We start from the raw sequence: 20,830 nt of genomic DNA on the forward strand, positions 1-20,830 counted from the left end.
GATGAGTGGCCAGTTGTTACTTTTAAAAGATTAGCTCAATTTGAAAAACTAATGTCCCCAACGAGGCAATGCTCATGCTGAATAATCAAGAGTTATAGCTCTTCCCAGCCCGCAGGGGATATTTCCTCACTTCATCATTCAGAAAATCTGCTGCCTTTCTAACACGTCACTTTTCTATTTCACTTTGAGAAAGTTATAAAACTTTGCGGAATCAATATAAAGATACAGTATAGGTAGTGGGTGAAAAGTTATTCCATTGCTGTGCCTACATTAAAGCTTACTAACAGTCTCCAAAGACAGAGATTATAGTGTGAAAACATGAACACAATACCAACAAAAGTAGGCTGCATTTGAAAAGAAACCAACAAAGAAGAACTGTCTTGCAAGAGGAGCTGGACTTTAGGAGTGAAGTGGTAAGCTCAGTTTCTCAATAAATAAATACAAAATTGAAACTAATTGCCAAGATAAGCCCTGATGCTCTAATATCTTTATTCAGCAGTTATGATCGTCTGGATAATTTTGAACAAAAATTATATTTGACAAGTCGCATTTTATCCCATTGGCTTGAATTAAAATCTGGAATTTCATCATGTCCAATTTCCCATGAAATGTGACTGATGTAACCCGACATGACATGATGCTGCATTTCTTCACCGAAGCTCAGGTTCATTGCAACAAGGTTTGACTGATGCAACTGACAGATTGCAATACAACTTCACCTCTTATCTGGGGGGAGGTTGGGGGGAGGAACTGGAAAAGCAAAGTACTTGGATTTCCTTTTGATTGTTTTATACCCTAAATATCCAGTTCTGGGTAGAAGTAAATTTCAGGAGTGGATCCTGACGTTGTATGGAGGAAAAATAAAAAAGGACGAGTTTTCATCACCATCTACTTTTCTTTTTTACCTCTTAAAAACAGAATCTTTTACTTCTCCACAAAATCTGCTGTTTCTTATCCTTTGGCATACTGCTGCCTCTTTTTAAGAAGCTCATTACTGGTAATGTTTGGACTTACTTCAAAAGAGAAGAATATGTCAACACTAGAACATCTGTGTCCACACGGAGCACTTTGATGGCAGTGATATCCTCTATTTACATCAGTAACATTGGAGGTGACCCTTGATACCAACTGCATTTGAAGATCTTACCACCTAGGGCAAGAGAATCCAGGTCAAACCTGTCGATCTGTATTTGACATCCTCAGTGCTTCAAGAGCACTTGACACTGATTTGTTCCAGAGTCAAGAGTCAAATGTGGGAATCACTGAAAGTCTTGAAGCCAAGTTAACGCAGGTACATTCAGAACAAATATTAATATCCTTTAAAAAACCTCATACTCTCCAGAGACCGGTCTGTTTCTGATATGCTGGGGTTTTAGACACACGGGACCGAGTTCTGTCCTCGATACAACAGGAATCTTCTTATTTAAACCAATCACGCCATAAATTCTGTTATCAAGGAGAGTTGTGCATCTGGATCTCTTGGACGTGAGACAAGAATACACCCCTTCAGCTCTAAAGCAAAGCCCACCTATGTTTTAAGATTTATCACTAAAAGAATGAATGAGATGTGGGCAGATGAATGTGGGGAGAATTCCAGTATGGACCACAAACCTTCGCTGGGATCCTCCAGCTCACCCAGGCAATCACAACAGAATCTCATGTATATCCGATACAATGAGGTTCACAGGTGCAGTAGTGACTTTCAGTGTTGCTTCTGTCATTTGCATTTCTTTATTTTTGATTTTCAGACATTTGCGCTGTTTCATGTTTTCTTAACTAGACGCATCGTTTTCTATCTGTATTTTCAGTCAATTCAGCCATCTGAGACCATGAACAAAGCAATCATACTGATTTAAAAGAGATCATAAGTGCACATCAGTCAGTCTATAGTAACGGTTTCACCCTTCCACTCCTACCCCAAATACGTGACACTAAATCAGAGTGGCTTACACAAAAATGAAACAGCTGCTACATTACTCTAGTGAGATGTGGGGTGGAGCAGAAACATGAAATAGCTACAGCAGATTACCTTGAACCATAGTAAGCTCCCCTGCCTTTTTCAATCTGCATGATTATGTCCTCTGCCCACCCCCTAAATCATGTTTGTCAAGTTACCAGGAAAGAAAAACCATTTAAGCCATGGTCTAAGGTGGAAATAGTCCCATGTCAGTCTCAGGTCATGAACTTACGTCAGTGTGGACCACGCTTTTTAGCAAGTACCCTCCAAGTCCGTTCTGTCACTCCTACCCCCTTCCCTCGTCTGATCTGCTGATCCGCTTTCTGCACCTTTTCCTATCTGCCCTCTGCAGCCCGCTCCCCAATCTGCCATATGGCACACACCTAGGCTGCCCGTGTGTACTACTGTACTACAGGTTGGCCACCCCGTCTTACAACACAACCCGCTCAAGTGAACCCCGCATCTATGCAGAGCCCCAGTAATCCAATACTTCTTAACAGTCTAAGAGCATCGAATCAATATGGATAGAGACTACCCCGTTCTTATTCAAGGATTACAACTACCCAAATGCTGCTCTAGCAGCTATAAGTAAATCCTGTTTCAACCAAAAAAAAAAACCAAAATCACCAAACACCATGGGAATAATTTTGTTTACAGGTTTCACTAGAATACCATGGAAACAGATATTGAGATGACTGTAAAGACATCTCAAAAATAATCTGAAAGGAAGACACTCAGCTATAATAAAAATCATATATCCAAGAATAAAGGGTGCATTTCCCTTCTTGGTGTGCGCACACAACTCCTATTAATGTTAATGCACTGTAAATCGTACTGAGGAGACTAGACCCCAATATCATTACAGGCCTTAGTAACTGTATGAATAGCTGTTCTCCTGCAAAGTACAGCAGCATGCTTTCATCCACAGACCATTAGAAAGCAAACACAAATGTATTTTTTAACAGAATAACGATACATTTCAAGTAAAAAAAAAAAAAATGTACTTCATTGCCAAAGCCACTCGATCTGCAGTAAATTATGCCACAAATTGCAACGAGGATTTCTGAAACAGGATGAAGGTGGAGCAGCAGCACAGCTGCGGGAGGAAGCAGCATAGCTCCTGCTGCCTACGCTCTGCCTAGCTCCAGGCAGTGCTATTCATCCCTCCCTTTCATGGGAACAAAATACTCCCCCAAAAATATAAAACACAAAAATAAATAGATCTCCTGGGAAAATCGAGGAGAAAGGTGTTTTCGAAAACACTGAAACAGCCTATCTGTTCCAGAAAGAGCCAGCTCTATACCATTTCAGAGAAATGTACCTTTTAATTTGAAACTGAAATAAGGAATAACATTTGTAGAAAAGCAACAATGTAGATTTACACATGGAAAATACTGGGCAGAAAATACTAGATCCCAGTTAGAAAAGAAAAAAAGAAGGCTTGAAAGAGGATAGGAATCTACTTAATAAGTCTAGCCTGGAACAGGTATAGGTATAAAACTGGAATCTTAAAATAAACCAAGAAGCATAATTAGGATTACTGATATATGAATTTTAAGATGTCATTAAATATTTGTATTGAGCTCAGACCCAGACAGCATCAACCCCATCCTGTACCCAAACGCTGGCTTTTCCTGTATCAGTGCAGCCTAGTAGAAAGACAAAATTGGCATATACTCTTTGAAACCTCTCTTCTTTCATAGAAGAGAAGACCATGCCAGCCCAAAACCTAGTTTGCAGAACTCAGAGGCTTTGTGGGCACTTTTTCACTGCAGAACCAGGAGGATTTTTTTTTTTTTTTAACAGGGAGAAAGGGAGAAATACTGAGTCCACCAAAAAAAAAAATTCAACTATGAACTTCAGTGGGGCAGGATTCTCCACGTTGCACCCTCGTGCCTTTTAGAGCTACTGACATCTGCTCTGGGGGCCTCATGTTAGCAGCTAGAGATATTGTATCTGTCTTGGATACAGCAAGTGGAATACCTGGTGCAAGGGCAGCCAAAAAAGAGTGGCAACTGCAGCACTTAACCTAACCTAGTGGCATGAGTTCCCTCCGCTAGACACTAGACTCAAGACTGCCCGACACAGAAGTGAAAGGAGATACCAATTCTCCATCTCCTTAGGCACCCTTCTATTGTTTGCAGTGCTAAATCTGCCATGTTTTGTTGTAAAAGACTCCACTTACCAAGTATCTATCTGTCCACAGCATGGAAAGTGGCACAACCCTCTGTGCCCCCTAGACAAGCTTCAGCAACAGGTGTCAAAACACAGCTCTGAATAACCGAGTGTATCTCTGCACTGTTAGGGCCTAACTGCAATTCATACCCAGACAAATCTTCAAGCTATAAGCAAGTCATGTAGCTAATTCTTGGGAGCCTTGTATGCATTAGATCATTTTCCTAATGAAATATAATGAGTCCTATTCACATGATTACAAATTGCTGATCTATGTGTATTATATATATTTTGCTGTGTGACAATCTCATTTGACCTCTTGGTGCACTAGACAATCCACTTGAATTATGGCACTAGATGAGAAGCATTATTTAGTTCCCCGATACTAGATGTTACACCCAAACCAATGCATCTTGGCTACTGAGTCTCAAGAGAAACAAAATTTCAAAGCCATTAGCAAAAGCTTAGAATGATAACTTACCATTTTGGTCTGCTTGTGGACTTCACCATAGGGGTCATTCCATCGCGGTAGAGGCTTTTTGTTTTACTGAAGTTGACAATGTTGAAAATTACCCTCTGGAAAACAGACAGAAGACTTCGTGACTATCTTAAAGGGTTCTACATACAAATCTCTCATTTTCCTTCTTTCTAGCAGAATAAAGTATAGTCACAATACACAATGTACATGCCCATGAAGTCGATGGGTAATAAGAACAATATAAAGAATCAAGTAAAGGACATGCTAAGTTCTGATATTTTCATAGTCCAAGAAAAGTATCCTTATTCTGATGAACATGCTACCACCAGACTTGGGTAAACTCTAGAGATGACACATGGGTCGTTCAGCCAATGACCCAGCCATTAGGGTTGTGCGAAGCTTTGGGTGCTGATTCGATTCGGAGGAGATTCAGCTTGATTCAGCAGCCGAATCTCTGAATCAAATCAGGAGACCAATAAAAAGGTCCAAATCGTTCGAATCTCTCTGAAAAGATTCAGAGATTCGGGCAGTTCACACTCGCTGCTGCAGGGAGCTGGACCCAGACTCCATGCTGGTAAGTTCGGGGCGAGGCGGGGAGAGGAGGCTGGAGGAGGGGACCATGGGGGGACCCTCACCAGGCCCCATCCCCTGCATGCTCCCCCAGCCCCACCGAGTGCCCCCCAACCCCCACCTGCTCTCCCAGCTCCCACCCCCCTGCATGGCTGGCCTACCTAGTAACCAATCCTCTGCCCCTTCTCCCAGCCCCTCCTCCCCACCCCCCGCATGGCTGCCCCGCCAGCTCAGCTCCTGGCTGTTTAAAAAAAAACAAAAACCCACACTCACTGGTTGCTGCAGTGGCTGTTGGGACTTCTGGGGGCTCATGGTAGAGCCCTCCATGCAGCACGGGGCAATGAGGTGCAGCAGGGATCGCCCCTCCCACCTGGCAGGAGCCAGTAAATGCAGGGCTTTTTTTCTTTTTTTTTTAAAGAGCCAGGAGCTGGGGCCAGGTGGGGCAGCCATCAGTGGGGCTGGGAGAGTAGGCAGGGGGTGGGATCCATTTGATTCAGAGATTCGGCTGATTCGGCGGCATCCGAATCTCCAAATCAGATTCAGCCAAATTAAATCACTGTCCCCTGAATCAGCAGAATCCAAATCTGAAGTGAATACTAGCCGCTTTGCACAGGCCTACTAGCCATATAAAGAGACAGGTTGTACTCAAAACCAAAAATAAAGCAAACATTTGCACCAAGGAGTTGAAGAACTGCCTGATGGTAGGGAGCTGGGGATAGAGAAGTGCAACTCATAAGAAGACCTTCCCCGCTTGCTACACATCAGAGCTTCTCTCTCATATGGGCCTAGTCACCTCCACCTACCTGGGCCTCAGAGACTACAGGAACTGGTTTACACCTTGGGATAATGTTATTCCCCTGTGGAAAGGAGAGGATCATCTTTCCTCACCTCTTTTGCTATCAAGGAACTCCCCTCCAGAAACAGCATTAAAATTAAAGTATAAAAACAAACAAACAAACAAAAAACCTGTCCACCAATTTTTCTGACAGGGTAGAAAGTTAAAAAAGGACCCAGTTGCAGTCTTCCTTACTGTACACCAATAGCTTCAGTGAACTTGGTGCTTATTCACAATAATGATAACAATATTCAATTGTAAAGCATGATATCCAACTAATCATTAAGGAAAATTCCTGATTAAAACTAGTGTAGCATTTCCTACAGACTGTAACAAATGTCATTTCTTCTGTACAGTAATATTTTATGCAAACTTACTCAGAATTCTACTAATCATTGAGAAATGTCATATTAACTGTGATCCTCCAGTACATTAAGTTCACTTGATGTATTTCAAATCCAGCATATCTCAAATCCTGCATTCTTTTTATTTCCAGCATCAAAATACACAAAAATGAAATACAAATGGTAAATGCACTGGGAGATTCCACCCCCCCCCCCCCCAAAAAAAACAACACAACAGCATCCTATTTGAACTTTTCCCTTTTTAACTCTTCTCCCCACCCCCAATATCAATGCTGAGGTATAAGGTGTCTTTTGGAAGTAAACTCCACTTTGGATTCCCCAGTTTACTTACGACATGATTGGTTCCTGGAAACCGCATCTTAAGTCAAAACGTTGCAACTCAAAACCAATTTTCCCATAGGAAACAATGTTATAAATGGGGGTTGGTTCCTGAACCAAGGCCCGATACCCTATTTTCACCAAAAATAACCCAGAATTTTGTACTCGATCAGTTATAGATGAGTCATATAGCTACATTAATGTATTTATATTGTAAATAGCAATCATTGATTTGGAAGGACTTCTTTGAGGTGACTTTGCTGGACGTTTTGAAGGGATCTTGGTTGGACTTTTTGAAGGGTTCTTGGCTGGAGACTTCTCAGGCATCTTGGTTGCAGGTTTTTCTGGAGTCTCATCTGCTTTCTTAAAAAAAGTGTCCAAGGCAGTTTGGACAGATGTTCTCCAGGGAGACGGGTGATGCAGCAAACTTGTTTGCTGGCATGGCTTGGCGTCAGATCAAGTGTTATAAAGTTGAAACTGATGTCACAAATTTGAAACAGGGTGTCAATTTATAAACATTGTAAGTGCAAAACGTTGTAACTCAAGGACTTCCTGTACTTTCAATACACACAGTTGACATGGTACTTGATCAAATTAAAGACTCCCAGAATCTCATGGTCTTGGCTTGGTGTTGTTTTGATCAATGCATTAAAACAAATATCAACTTTTGCATTTTTGAATTTCACAGAACAAAAGTAGACCTCTAATGAAGGCTGGTCTGGCAGCAAAATGTTACAACACTAAAGAAAAAGCAAACCACAGCAGGCTGTTGATAATGGGAATCCAACACCTTTAGGCTAGCCCATGGAACAGAAAGGTTTTCAATTAAGCTGTGCCACCTAGAATATACATTCCCAGGCTAAGCAAAAATTAAGGAAAAGTTCTTGAGATATGTGCTGCTAACCTTGAGATGGAAATGTTCAAGCACCTTTTGCTACATTTAAGCACCTTTTGCTGTGCACCTGTTTAAACAAAGTGTGAAAGCACGCTGCGGGCCTCTCTAAAAGTGATTACAAAACCAGCAGGTTTAGATAAACGGTTTATCACAGATACTCATTTGCAAGTAAAGATCTTCTGCAACCACAGCAAGCTACATTCAATGGAGTCCCCTTCTCAGTCCAACATTTGTTTTTTACAAATACTACTGGGCAAGCTACATAACCAAGTAGCTCCATTTTCATACACCTTGCTTGTTTAAGTGCCTTTTGAAGGGTCATAATATCAGCTCATATTCATAATTTCTGGACCCAATTCAAGTAAATGATTCACAAGCTCTTCCATTTCCAGGATTCAGGCTGACCCTTTACTGAATATCATATGCATCATGTTTGACTTATTCTTAGCTACACTTGTGGTACACAGCAGAGCGGACAGTTCATTCACATCCGAAGAGTTTTGTACTGTGCACAGAAGCATTTCCTTGTGTTAGTCTGCAGAGCTTTTTTTTCTCCTTTGCTATTGGTCTCCACTCATATTTGTAAAGGCAAATTAAGTTGCACCAAATTGGTTTGTTAATCCTGATGTTTCCATCGAGTAAATGAAACAAACAAGGTCTCCAAACCAATTGCTTTAGACTTTGGATGCAATCATACTGCTGTTGGAAACAGAAAAGTTGCTAATTTTGTTACGTACTGACTGACTCATAGCCGACAGCTGGTAGAGCATGTTCTTATTCCAATCAAGCTTATTTTGTATAATGAGTTGGGCAAATGTACACAACTGGATAAGCAATGTATATAAAAACAGAAATATGCAGCTCATTTCACTAAACAGCACAGAGTATAAAATTTCAACTACCAATGTTCACAGTAGACTTGGTGTTTAGCAATGTGTGCAGTCCTTTCAGTACGGTATGCAGCTGATTGGCAGAACCCAAAATTCATCCACCATAGAATTGAACTTTATCAAAGTATGCCACTGAATTAATAAAAGTACACAAATGAGAAGCACTAAAATATGCAGCTGAATCAGTCAAGTATTCTTGGTGATAGTCTATGCAGCTCAGTCAGTGAAGTGTGTAAAATGTAATAACTACAGTACACATGCCTTAACTAGAAAAATATGCAGCTTGCTCAATAAGGTATGCAAACATCTCTTGAACCGAAGTACTGTAATAAAAGTTTGTGATACAGTAGGCAAACATTTGCTGAACAAGTAAAATAGGTTGCTGGTGTGTTTTTTTGTCTTTAGTGATGTTCCTTAGAACATCAGTCATTAAGAGAAACTAGACTAGATGCGCACTGTCCGCACTGGATTGCTCTTTTCCGAATTCTGTATGATATCTGTGATTTTCAAGGGTAGTAATGGGTAACATCTCACATCATTTTACATCTCTTAAGATCATTAGAAGCATAAAACAAAAAAAATATATTCTAGTTATGAAAGGTGTTTAAAATAGAGTCTGGCAACTGAAATATGTTCAAAATACATTCCAAAACTCCAGAGAAATTATTCCTAATACACAACTATGTAATGTGAATGAAGAGATCATTAACTGACAGGAGTCTCAACAGTATTATACTGATGCATACTGAAGTAACCATACTGATTGAAGCTGTACCAAAAATTATGATGATGTAGCGTCTGTAGGTTGCATTAGTTACCACTTGTTTTCTAACTCCTGCCCCATTTAAACAGCAATTGGCACAAGACAGAGAAGCTGCTAGCTAGAGTATGGACACACGAAATATGCTCTTGAGGTCACCGTGTATTTGTTCTTCTTGCTCTCTGAGACAAGGGCCGAAAATTCTGTGTATGGCAACGTGCAACTTTCCAGAAAGTGTAAGGATGTAGCCAATCTGGGAATTAAACCTCTTCATAGAAACTGCAGGAAAAGCAACCCTCTTCTTTACTGGTCTTTACTGGTCAAGGGCTGAAATGCAGTTGCCAACTTCTTGTTTGGTGAGGAATCAGTTGCGGGAAGAGAAAATGAGCAGATCATGTCTGCTCTTTTCTTCAGGGTTAAAATATCACCAACTATTGTCCTAACATAGGCTTTTGAAAATACGTTTTTCCTGTATTCATAGATGCTCGGGTCGGAAGGGACCTCAACAGATCATCGAGTCCGACCCCCTGCCTAGCCAGGAAAGAATGCTGGGTCAGATGACCCCAGCCAGATGCCTATCCAGCCTTCTCTTAAAGACCCACAAGGGGGGGGGGGGAGAGCACCTCCCTTGGACGCCCATTCCGAATTCTGGCCACCCTCACCGTGAAGAAGCTTTTCCTGGTGTCCAGCCTAAATCTGCTCTGTCAGTTTGTGACTATTTTCCTTGTTACCCCCAAGAGGTGCCCTGGTAAACAGAGTATTTCTGGTTCCTTGCCTTATTCCCCTAATGAATGTGTAGGTGGCCACAAGGAGAGGCCTAACTGGTTTCTCCATGGGTGAGATCCAAAAGGTTGGGAAAAGTTTGGGCTGATTTTCTCTCTCGCTTTAGCTGAGTGCCACGGGTATGAAAACTGGATTCTTCCTGAGCTGGAAGAAACACACACCGTTGATTTGTGGGGACAGTGCATGGAGTCTAGTTACAAAGAGGAGTGGAAAGAGGACAGAGGATGCTCAGTGGGGACGGGCTCTTCAGAGAGTTCAGCATTTAAACTCTAACAAGAATCCCAAAAGCATGTGCCAACCTGGATTTTACTGAAGCTCCTTACAGGAAGGATTGCTAGAATGTTTTAACATCAGCCAAACAATATTTTTCTCTTTAGCCTCATTTTCAGAAACCGTTGGACCATTTTGGCTGAAAACAAAACAAAACAAAACAAAAGCAGCCTGAGGCCGACACCCTGCGTGGAAAATATCAGTGCAAATAGTTTGACAAAGTTCTAAGAACCAGAAAACAAGGGTTTGATATCACAAAGTGACAGGCAACCTGGAAAATAGCAAAGCTACAAGTTCTACCTACAGAAACTGCTCCTTCAGACAGTGAAAATTGATATAGGATGTAGCCCACGTGTCAGCACGAACAACGAGGCATTGTGGAACTAATGGCTCAAAATCCAACATGAATGATTCAGGCCTCTGCCGTCCAAGAGAAGAGTTTGGTCTGCACAACAGCACCGTGATCTTCCAGACGGGACTCTAAATCCTGAGACCGTATTCTCCAAATGATCATGGAAAAGCTGATGGGATTTACAAGAAAGGTGGGGTTCCCGCTAGTGCTTTTGGCAAAAATGCTTCTTGCTCCTAGCACTGCTGTGCTACCTCCCACCTGCTACCTGGTTTCACTAGTTGCCACCTCTCGTGATTTCATCTCGAGTTTCTACTTCCCTAAAACAGCAGCTTCTCACGGCATAGGATTACACAAGGATCTATTGCTTTTCCTCGTTTTTTTAAAATTTTTTAAACCAAATTTCCAAACCTCAGGTAATAGAGAAGCCTCCAAAAACCAAGCAACAAAAAAAACCCCCAAAAAACCACAAACAAGAAAGACCTCCCCACTTTCCCCCATAGGCTTTAGAAGCTTAAAAAACAAAAGCAATGAAAAAAGAAGTCTTTTATTAAAAAATGTCAAGCCGGCCTTCTGATCTTGGGGCTTGACTCGCAACATTTGAATGTTTGTGGAGTTGACAACACAGGATTGTCAGCTCCCAACTGAAGAGTGCTGAATTTCAGCAGTTCTGATGCATTTCTTAAAGACCTTCTTGGATCCTTCATGATACATATGCTACTGAAAAGTATGCAATAATAAAAAATAGTAGAGGGATGGGGAGCGAAAATCAAAGAGCAAATAACTGCTGGAGTTTTCGCTGGTGACCATGAAAGCAAGAAATAATTCTTACAGTAAGCGCTATAAATAAAATCCTAACAAAAACTTTTAAAGGTTATTTTTTGACCTTTTAAATTTTAATTCATTATCTTTAACATTTTTATATAACCAGTGCATTCCTTCCCCCTTAATGGCAAATTTGTCTTCTTTATCAATTTTTAAAAGTTTTAAAAAATGATGGCATTCAGCCCTTCCCCTTCTCCAACCCCCCAGTTAACAAATATTTAAAATCTGTCTGCTGTCAGAAGAAAATAAATTCTCACCTACTGAGGAATGATCTTAGGAATCATACAGAGCCCTCATAGGTTTGTTAATCAGCTGCACCTGTGTCTTGTTAACTGGAAATTCTCAAGTTCTTGCTTAGGTACTGAAGCCTTATAAAGGTAATGAAAAGAATGGTTTACAGACTGCAAATTATAGGATTTTCTCCCTCACTGCAGCTTCTGATCAAGATACTTAAAGAGAAGAGAAACTAAAGTTTAGCATGTTACAAACACTAGCATTCGAGCCAGACGAAGAGGAAGATGTATAATGAAATAACCCCTTTCTGATGTGCTGCAATGACAAAGGTAAAATGAGTGAATTTACCACTGCATCCAAGCATTTGAGATGTTCTTGGCATGGTTTCCATTATCACGGGACAAAAGAAACAGCACCAACTCTTTGGGTCTTTCTATTAATGGGACATAATTACACCTTCAATTCATAAGATATTATTCCAAATAACTGCCTGCTGCAGCAAATACTCTGGCTAGGTATGGGGATTAAAAAGCCCGAGCCGAATCAATACAAGTTACGCGGTTGTCTACAAGCAGCATAGTTTAGATCAGTAGTGAATAAAGCACACATTTGCCCTTTGGTGGGGGGCGCAAATCATAGACCAAGTTCTGCCATTTTTAAACCAGTCTGCGTGTGCTGGACTTCTGTTGCAGGTATAGACTGGTTTCCAGTCACTTATACCAGTAAAAGTGTAATGTCTGTACCTGGCATCTGACTAAGGCTCTCTTTTAGCTATCGGGTCTGGAATTCCTGGGAATCTGCTCAAGATCCATGCATGGCAGGACCATCCCTTCAGAGACCCACTGCCATTCTCCATCTGTGCAGAGAGGATCACAGTGATGGGATAGACATCACCTCACACAGGTTTTGTAGGACTGGGATACTCTGTCGGAGGGCATCACCTTGGGCGCAGTGCTTCTTGACCAAGAGTGCTAGAGACTGATCAGAGGACCGGCGTTCTGGAATTGCTGCTCCCTTCCTAATATCAAATCTGCTGCCCCTCCTTGCTTTGCCAGATCTAATTATAGTGCAATAATAATTATGGCTTGTATAATAATTTTCTATTAAAGCTGTTTTTTGAAGAAGAGTTGGAGTTATCAGAGTCCTGGCTTTCTACTGAAAATTCAACATTTTCTTAACCAAAAAAAATCCCAAACCTGAAGTGTTCAGCTGAACTCTCCCCCCTCCCCACCCCCCCCAATTCATTTAGAAATGCCACTGTGCTGCTTGCTGGGACTTGTCCTTTGTCCGCTGGGCTGAACATATTCATGGTTTCTCTTTTCTATAATGCATCATGGGTAGTCTCCCTAGCTCTGCCTTGCTTCACCGAAAGGGCTAAGTATAGACAATCAAAAAGCTGAAGGCTGAATAGATTCAATCTCTGCAAGTTTCTCTAAACTGCAAATACTGGACCGATAATGAAGTGAACTGATGTTAACTAAAGCAGTTAAGTCTGATACTACATTCAACCAAGTTTATTTTACAACAGGTTCGGCCATTTTGAAAGAGCTTTGTGTGCACTGAACTTCTGTTCTGTCACAGGTTTAAACTGGTTTCTGATCAGTTAAACTAATTTATGTGTAATGTTTGTCCCTAGCCCTGGAGATATCTGCAGTGCTCAACAAAAAAGAAAATCCAGCCACAGAAGAATGAATCCAATGCTTTTTGGCTGAAAAATATGTATTTTTTCCCCACCAAAATGTTGAAGATTCCTGGAGGGAAAAAAAAGAACCACCTTTTCCCCATCAGCTCTAGACAAAGTACTTTCTGTTCATCAGAATGTCTTATGTGCACGTTCCACTGCAAAATAACCTCTTCCATATCTTAAAAAGGTTTCCAAAACTGCAGCAAGCTCCCCCAACTTTAAGCATATACCTGCCTGCCTTAAGTCTTTTTTTTCCCCTCACCATGTGCCTCTGTCTCAGAATACAGAATAAGGTGTGCAGACATCAAATGAAATATATTGGAATATTATGGTTCAGATTAGGAAGCCACAAATGATGTTTTAGCCAGCAGGTCAAAACCAGTTACATCCTATCGTATTCCATGTCAAAGTTTCTCCATGTCATAGTAAGAGACGGTGCAAGATGACATTTAAAAGTACAGACATGTATTAAACTACTCCAGCTGCATAATTACTGACACTACCCATGTTCAGGCGTCCATATTCTCTGCAATCAATATTACGGCTGCAGGTGGGTGGTAACAGCTGGTTGCTTTAGAACTTTGCTTGCAAAATCTGCTGATATCTTACATCTCTCAAGAGGAAGCAGCTGAGAGGACTCAAGTTTTCCTTTTCCTAATGGAAATTATTATTATACAGCGCGAAGAAATGCTGTGAGGTTCGATAAGACAAAAACAATAACAACAACAAAAAACCAGCAGATTAACATATTCTTCTTAATGCAGAAAAAGACAATGCTGCCAGTAAAATGTATTCTGTGCCAAATCCTGCTGACACTGGAGAGCCTACAAAAGGCCTCCAAGGCAGGGAAACAAGGCTGGATAAGGGGAGAGAGCCAGATGTAGGCGGTAATGTATAATTATGCATATAAACTGGCCAGAAACACAGTCACCCCAGAAGCGGTACTGGAGCCCGATGGACACAGCAGAAGCCACCAGCTAGCTCAGAGGTTACACTCTGGGGCCACGTCCAGATGAGCGTGGCCATTTGTTTCTCCAGGGACAAGCAGCAGTGGCACACCTTGTGCTGCTGCTACTTGTCCCCAGGGGTGCCCATGCCATGCGTGCTCTGGCATGCAGCAGGTTACACCAGGTAGGGTAGGGGAAGCTGGGACCAGCAACTATGCTGGCCCCAGCAGGCTTAACTGGGGGCCTCAGGGAGCTGCAGTCGCTGTGCTCCTGCAGCTGGGAGCCTGGCCACTCATCTGGATGCAGCCTGGTTGAGTAAAGGAATGGTTCTATTCACCAAACGCTGCGGAGGGCTTCTCTGTAATACCTGTTTTCCTTTGGTTTGTATAAGGCTGTAGATTTGAGCCTTTTGTGTCCATCTGAAAACACCCCTTATTTAACAGCAGACAGGTAATGGGTCCTTGGAAGAATGCTTGAAGATAAAAGTGAAAAATAGGATAAACATGCTGGATCTGGAAAGGGACTCGAGAGAAGCACTGCCATCATTTATAATGTATCTTGGACTTTGGCACTTGTTTTTAATATTTTAGTGTTAAGATTTTTCCTTTCGAGACTTTCAGGCATACTGTGAGAAACCGGAGGACAGGTTGAAAGATCATCCTGTGAAGGAAGCTGAAAGAGAAACACATGGGAGAAGATAAAAACAATCTAGAAGTCGCCGTATCCTCATCACCACGTTTCTTGGTATGTTAAACAATTAAGATGTTTTAATATCTATAATCAGTACATGTTGATCACAGTAGCTCTTCAACTGCTTAGTAGCCTCCAAAGATATAAAAACCTTTACCAGATTCTTCACTAACTAGGCACAGATGGGTTTTCCATCACTGTTACCCATTAATGCATTTGGTTCCCATTACCTTTTTCTTCAGATTTTTGTATTTTAAATAGAAAGAAAAAAGTAATCTTTCATTGCAGCTTGGACCTCTCAAATATCCTGTCTTCAATATTGTACAGTAGCACCAGTATTTAACCCACCCTCTGTTCTTCACTTCTTTCAGTAGTGATGTTGGTCAATTCTTTTCCAAGACAAGGCACCCTCCTGGTTTCACTGGAATCATTCTTAATTGTCACCATAATAGCGAATATTCTTATTTATAGGGAACTGGCACTGGGGCTCCCCTTGCTAGCATACTACAAGACACAGAAAAGAGATCACCTCTCCTCTGAAGAGTTTACAATCTCTTTTTGTAAGAAAGATACCAAATTATTTCTGTTAAATTCTTTGTATCATGAGAGGGACATTTGCAGCATGTGTCCTTTTCCTCTCTCTGGTTAAATTACTTTAATACTTTTAGACCTTCCAGCTAAACATATCTGCAAAACTGCATTTTTTACATAATGCAGCTACTTGTATAAGCAAAGCATAATCAAAACGTTAGCCTGAATTGGAATCTGAACACAGACTACTGTCATAATGATTTTTAAAGTGTGCTCATGACTTTTTAAAGCCATTTTTATGTAATTTCCTTGTATTTTTAATTTGCTATTCAGAAAAAAAGACAGAAATCCATTCCAAACGCATTTAACCGGTCCAGTTGTTTTCAAAAGGTCATAAGAACCTGCTTAAAAGTTAGAAAATGATTAAGAGTAGTTCTATTCAGAGCCTTACAAAGTCAGACAATACCCTGTACTTCCCATTATCCCAGATACACAATTTATGCCCACAAACTGATTACTAGAGAATACAAGTGACAATTCTGCAGATTTTTTTATGTAGGAACGTTTTTATTAATGTTAGGGATCACTTTTAAATGTTTAGTTTGTGTAGTTTATTTAAAAATTAGCCTGAAAATGCTTCTATCTGTAAAGGCAAACAAGTTTCTTTGGATAAATCCAATATGTTTTGTTAGATCAATTCAAATGGTTGGAAAAATTCTTAGCAAGCTTTTGGGCACAAACATCCTTCATCAGGCTGAGGAAGCATCTGCAGATGGTCTGTGCTCTTCTTGGATGGAGTGGTAAAGCAACCAGAGGTCAGTAGGTATGCAAGAAAGCCAGTCAGTGAAAATGTAAATTGAGGTGGTCAGTAGGTGAGAGACAGGAGGTGGGAGGGAGAATGGGGAGTGAATGTAGCTGTAGTCAAAGGATGAGACAGGAGGGTAGAGGGAGGGAATGAGAATAGCTGGTAGAGAGTGGAGGGTTTACATGGGGAGTCGCATGTTAGGCAGATTATAATGGGTCTTAAATCCAATGTCTATATTTAGTCCATGATTTTTTGTATCACGGAGATTGATGAAGTGAAGTTCGTAGGCTTGTCTGTGAAAGGCATTTTGTAAATTCCCTTTGAGGATTAGAACTGAGAGGTTGGAGAGAGAGTGGTTTTCTTGTGAGAAATGTGCTCCCACAGGTAAATTGGGTATTCTTGTCTTGGATAGATTTCTGGTGTGCATTCATTCTGGTGCACAGTTGTTGTTTGGATTCTCCTATACATTTTCCATCAGAGCATTTGGTGCACTGGATGAGATGTATTACATTTTTGGAGGTGCAGCTGTAAGATCCAGGAATGTTGATGGCTCTGTTGTGGGGTGTAGCAATTGTGGGCGTGGTGAAGATGTGTTGCCAAGTTTTACATTGCTTGTCCCAGTGTGGTCTGGATCCAGTTTTGGGCCATAGGAAGTTTGCTTCTGGTGATGAGGTTGGTGAGTTTTGGTGCTTATTTAAAGGCTAGGATGGGTGGTTCTGGAAAGATCTCTTTGAAATTGGGCCTCCTTCTAGCGTGGGTTGCAACTGTTTGAGGATTTTCCATATAGGTCCCAGGGAGCGATATGTTATAGCCAGTGTGCAATTCATGGGGGTTTTCTTCTGTACTGCAGCAATTCTTCATGTGGTATCCAGGTGACTCTTTTTATGTGTAAAGGGAAGTTGAGAATGGACTGCTTATCATATTGGCTTTGAACTGTTGATTATACTGGTGTATGATCAAATGTTTATGGCATATTAGGTTATCAGCACTGCCAGTTAGATGATGAGTAACTCTCAAAGCAAATTCCAATAATCCTTCCCCAAAAAGATAGCCCTTTACAAGATGATACAGCACCAAAATATCTTATCGAAAGAAATCCTATCTACAAAGAATCATGCATGACCAATGTCATTTTAATAATAGGTTTAAGGTGTCCCCCCTCTTGCTTCCAAGAAGAGAGCATAAAATCAATTCTGAAATGCCCTAACAACAGCCTAACAAGAGGACTATTTAGAAGCATAGGGCTGGAAAGAGCCTCCTGGGCAAGAGTGCCTGCATTCAAGACAAGCATTTATCCAAAGATTCCTATACAGATCACACCCACTTGAAACCACTGCCACCAGAACTACAACGCACATCCGAAATGCCATGAACATGCTACACCATGCACGGTAATGCTCTGCATGGAGAGGATAAGGACATCAGTAGTCAGCACCCATGCAGTGAAGCCTCCACAAAGTGCCCCTTGCTGCTGTTCTCAAGAAATCTTGAGAGCCTTCAGGGCAGGTTCACGGCCTCATTTGTGAGCTTGATGGATGCAGGAGTTGGAATGGAGATGCTCTTCTCAGCAACGCTTTCAAGAGCAGAGCAAAAGTATTATACACATACCCTCACCCTCGAGGAGTCCCCCAAAATCACTTCTGGGGCAACCAAAGTTTCTCACATCATTTCATAACATAATGTTTTGAACATACTGATACTGCACCCAAATGTTGTCACCCTGCAATACAAGTTCATGACGCTCACATGTGTCCTGTTACAGTTCTTATACACTTGTCTGACACCATTTCAGTACCTTTCCCCTAATGTTTCCAAATACCACAAGGTCACAAGAGCAAAAGGTAAGGAAGAAATTTTTCTGGCACCAGAACTGCAGCAGCAAGAGTATTTGTGACTGCTGGAAGGAGAAGTGGCTGAAATTCCCTGATGGAGCATTAGTTGCTGATCACCACATTTATTTCCATTTTTCAATGTATTACTTGATTTTATTACGTACATCCTTCCATAACACCAAGGGTACATTTTGTAAATGGGAGAAGGCTGTAAAAAATGCACGTGGCAAATCAAAAGGAAGATTAAATCTACAGTTACATGTTTAGAAATATTCCAGCAAAAAGCTCATATTCACATACATGATAACAGCTTTGAATATTCCCTGGGAAAAAAGATTACAGTGGTCTCCTCTGTGCTAGGACAGGAACTTTGTGAAGGAAGAGGCTGAGAAGCATATTCATAACAAAAAACAATAGTATACAGTGGCATAACCTGCAGACAGTGTAATAAAGAGAGAACAGTAATACAACTACACATAAAGAAACAATAACAATACTCTTCTGGGACCTGAGAATTTTCTACAAGGCATCCAAGTGCACAGTCAATAAGCCGTAAATTGCCATGACATGAGAAATTGTGCTCCTGCATTTCTTGCATGCTCAGAACAGTTTTGGGTTCATGAGAAACACAGGACTGAGTCATAAACATGTAAGGGGGACTGTGAACATGCTGACGGTTCAGTCCAAGAGATCCAACTCCACCAGAGACACGTCTTAGCAATGGCTGTCTTAGCACGGCCTTGGTCTTGGGTATTTGGGTAATTTCCCTGACAAATTAAATTAGCATAAAGGTTATTCTTTCTACCTAGTGCTGAGCCTGCTGATCCATGACCACTATGCTGATCACCTAGAGTGAATGCTGCATAGAAGCAAAGACTCCTGCTAGATGACTCCAGCTTTCCATTCAGAAACCTGCCCACAATATCGAGGCAAAGCAGCCCCACCACACCTCAAGTTCCAGCCCTCGAGGTGCACAATACATTCATGTCAAGGACCTTGTATTTCCTTTATACATACATACATTTTAATAGTCTTAGATTTAGTCAAGCATCTATGCCTTGGCAGTGATGGAACAGGACCACAAAGGCTGGAAGATAGGCTTATTTTGAAACTTCTAGCAATTGCAAACACTGTTTCATCATCAGAAGATGCACAAAAGTTAGGTAAATCCTCTGTGGATGTCCAATTCCTTGCCTTGCACTGTTCATCACAACCCTAGTCTTCACCTACAAATTTTTTATGAGCAAAATGACAATTCCAAAAAGAAAACATATAAAGCCAGAAAGGACCTAGCTTAAGATTCAAATTGTGTCCAGTTTTACAACCATTTCCCCTAAGCATCAACCAGATTATGTTATATTTTATCAGAACATTGACAATTATAAAAACCTATTGAAAATACAAAGAATAAAAATCAATGAAGATAAACTTGAACTAAACACATTAGGAACATTTTCTTTTTGAATGGTTCCTATAGATTGTTCTGAAATAACAGTCTTCTAGACATTTGCTTGGATAATCTCCCTGCTAAATTTAAAGGGGATAATCATACAGGTTTTATATCATCTCCTTAACAACAGCAAATTAGCAGAAAAAGGCTCTAAGACATTTAGATATGAACATATATGAAAAATTTCTATAAATAACTGTAGGAGTTTAATCACATCAATAGCATTCCTTATTCAAAAAGTCTGCTCAAACATGGCTGGCAAAATAAAGAAAATATTTTTAGTACACGTGGAACTACTAGATAATTATTTGAATGATTGTTGTTACATACTTTGTTGAGGGGACCTCAATTAGCAATTAGAAAATTTAAAACTATAGTTTATGGTGCCATGAAATATAAACCTGTGACATATTTTTGGAATGGTATTTTAGACAGTGGTAGGAAAGTATATTGTATTACCGACTTACAGTATATATAGACATAGAACGGCAATTATCAACATAGCTCTTGCATAAAATTCCTGAGAAAACGGCGGGACATGGAACAACTAATGGTTATACGGTGAAATTTACATTAAAATATGCATAAAACAATTCACTCCATTTTAAATTTCATAGAGAATAAGTTATTTAACTCAAATATTCACAGATTTTGTCTTAGAGTCCTAGTTCTGTACACACTGTAACTATTAGAAAACCCAACAATTGGGGCAAATGCAAGATCTCTTGGAAAAACTTGACTGTTTTTGCATAATAAACCATGGGATATGAACTCGGGTAGCCCTTTGTCAGAGACTGAGATGACTCCCCTCAGATCTCAGGCAGAAAGCCTCTCACAATTCTGTAAATCTTCACATATATAAATAAAAAATTAGTGGGGTCAACTCTAGTTCAAGGCTCAAGAGGCTATCATCTCAAGAAACTGGTATTTTTGACAACGTGGTTTTATATGCTTATACCAAGAATGCCTCATAATAAAAGAAATCTTGATACGTGGTAAAATAAGCTTAAACAGGTTTTGCTATATTATATATAAACAGACTTCCAAACAAAATACACTGTTGCATATACAGATTTTTACAAAGAAAAAGCCAGAGCAATTCAGTTTTATTTGCTTCTTTCACCCTTGGGACGACCTTTCACAATAAGAATTGTCGGTGCCTTATTTATAATGGCAGATCTCAGGTT

The 20,830-nt window shown here is 40.6% G+C and overlaps 1 protein-coding gene across 1 annotated transcript in view; it reads right to left on the minus strand.

The window, feature by feature from the left end:
• The window catches only part of BEND5 (BEN domain containing 5), a 934,984-nt gene that overhangs the window by 531,639 nt on the left and 382,515 nt on the right, over positions 1 to 20,830 (minus strand). Inside the window, exon 4 of the mRNA XM_014520685.1 lies at positions 4,614 to 4,708. Within this exon, the coding sequence (XP_014376171.1) occupies positions 4,614 to 4,708 (95 nt within the window). The remainder of the gene's footprint in view (positions 1 to 4,613; positions 4,709 to 20,830) is intronic.

The sequence above is a fragment of the Alligator sinensis genome, unplaced genomic scaffold, assembly GCF_000455745.1.
Source record: "Alligator sinensis unplaced genomic scaffold, ASM45574v1 scaffold256_1, whole genome shotgun sequence".
In the NCBI taxonomy this organism is placed as follows: Eukaryota; Metazoa; Chordata; order Crocodylia; family Alligatoridae; genus Alligator; species Alligator sinensis.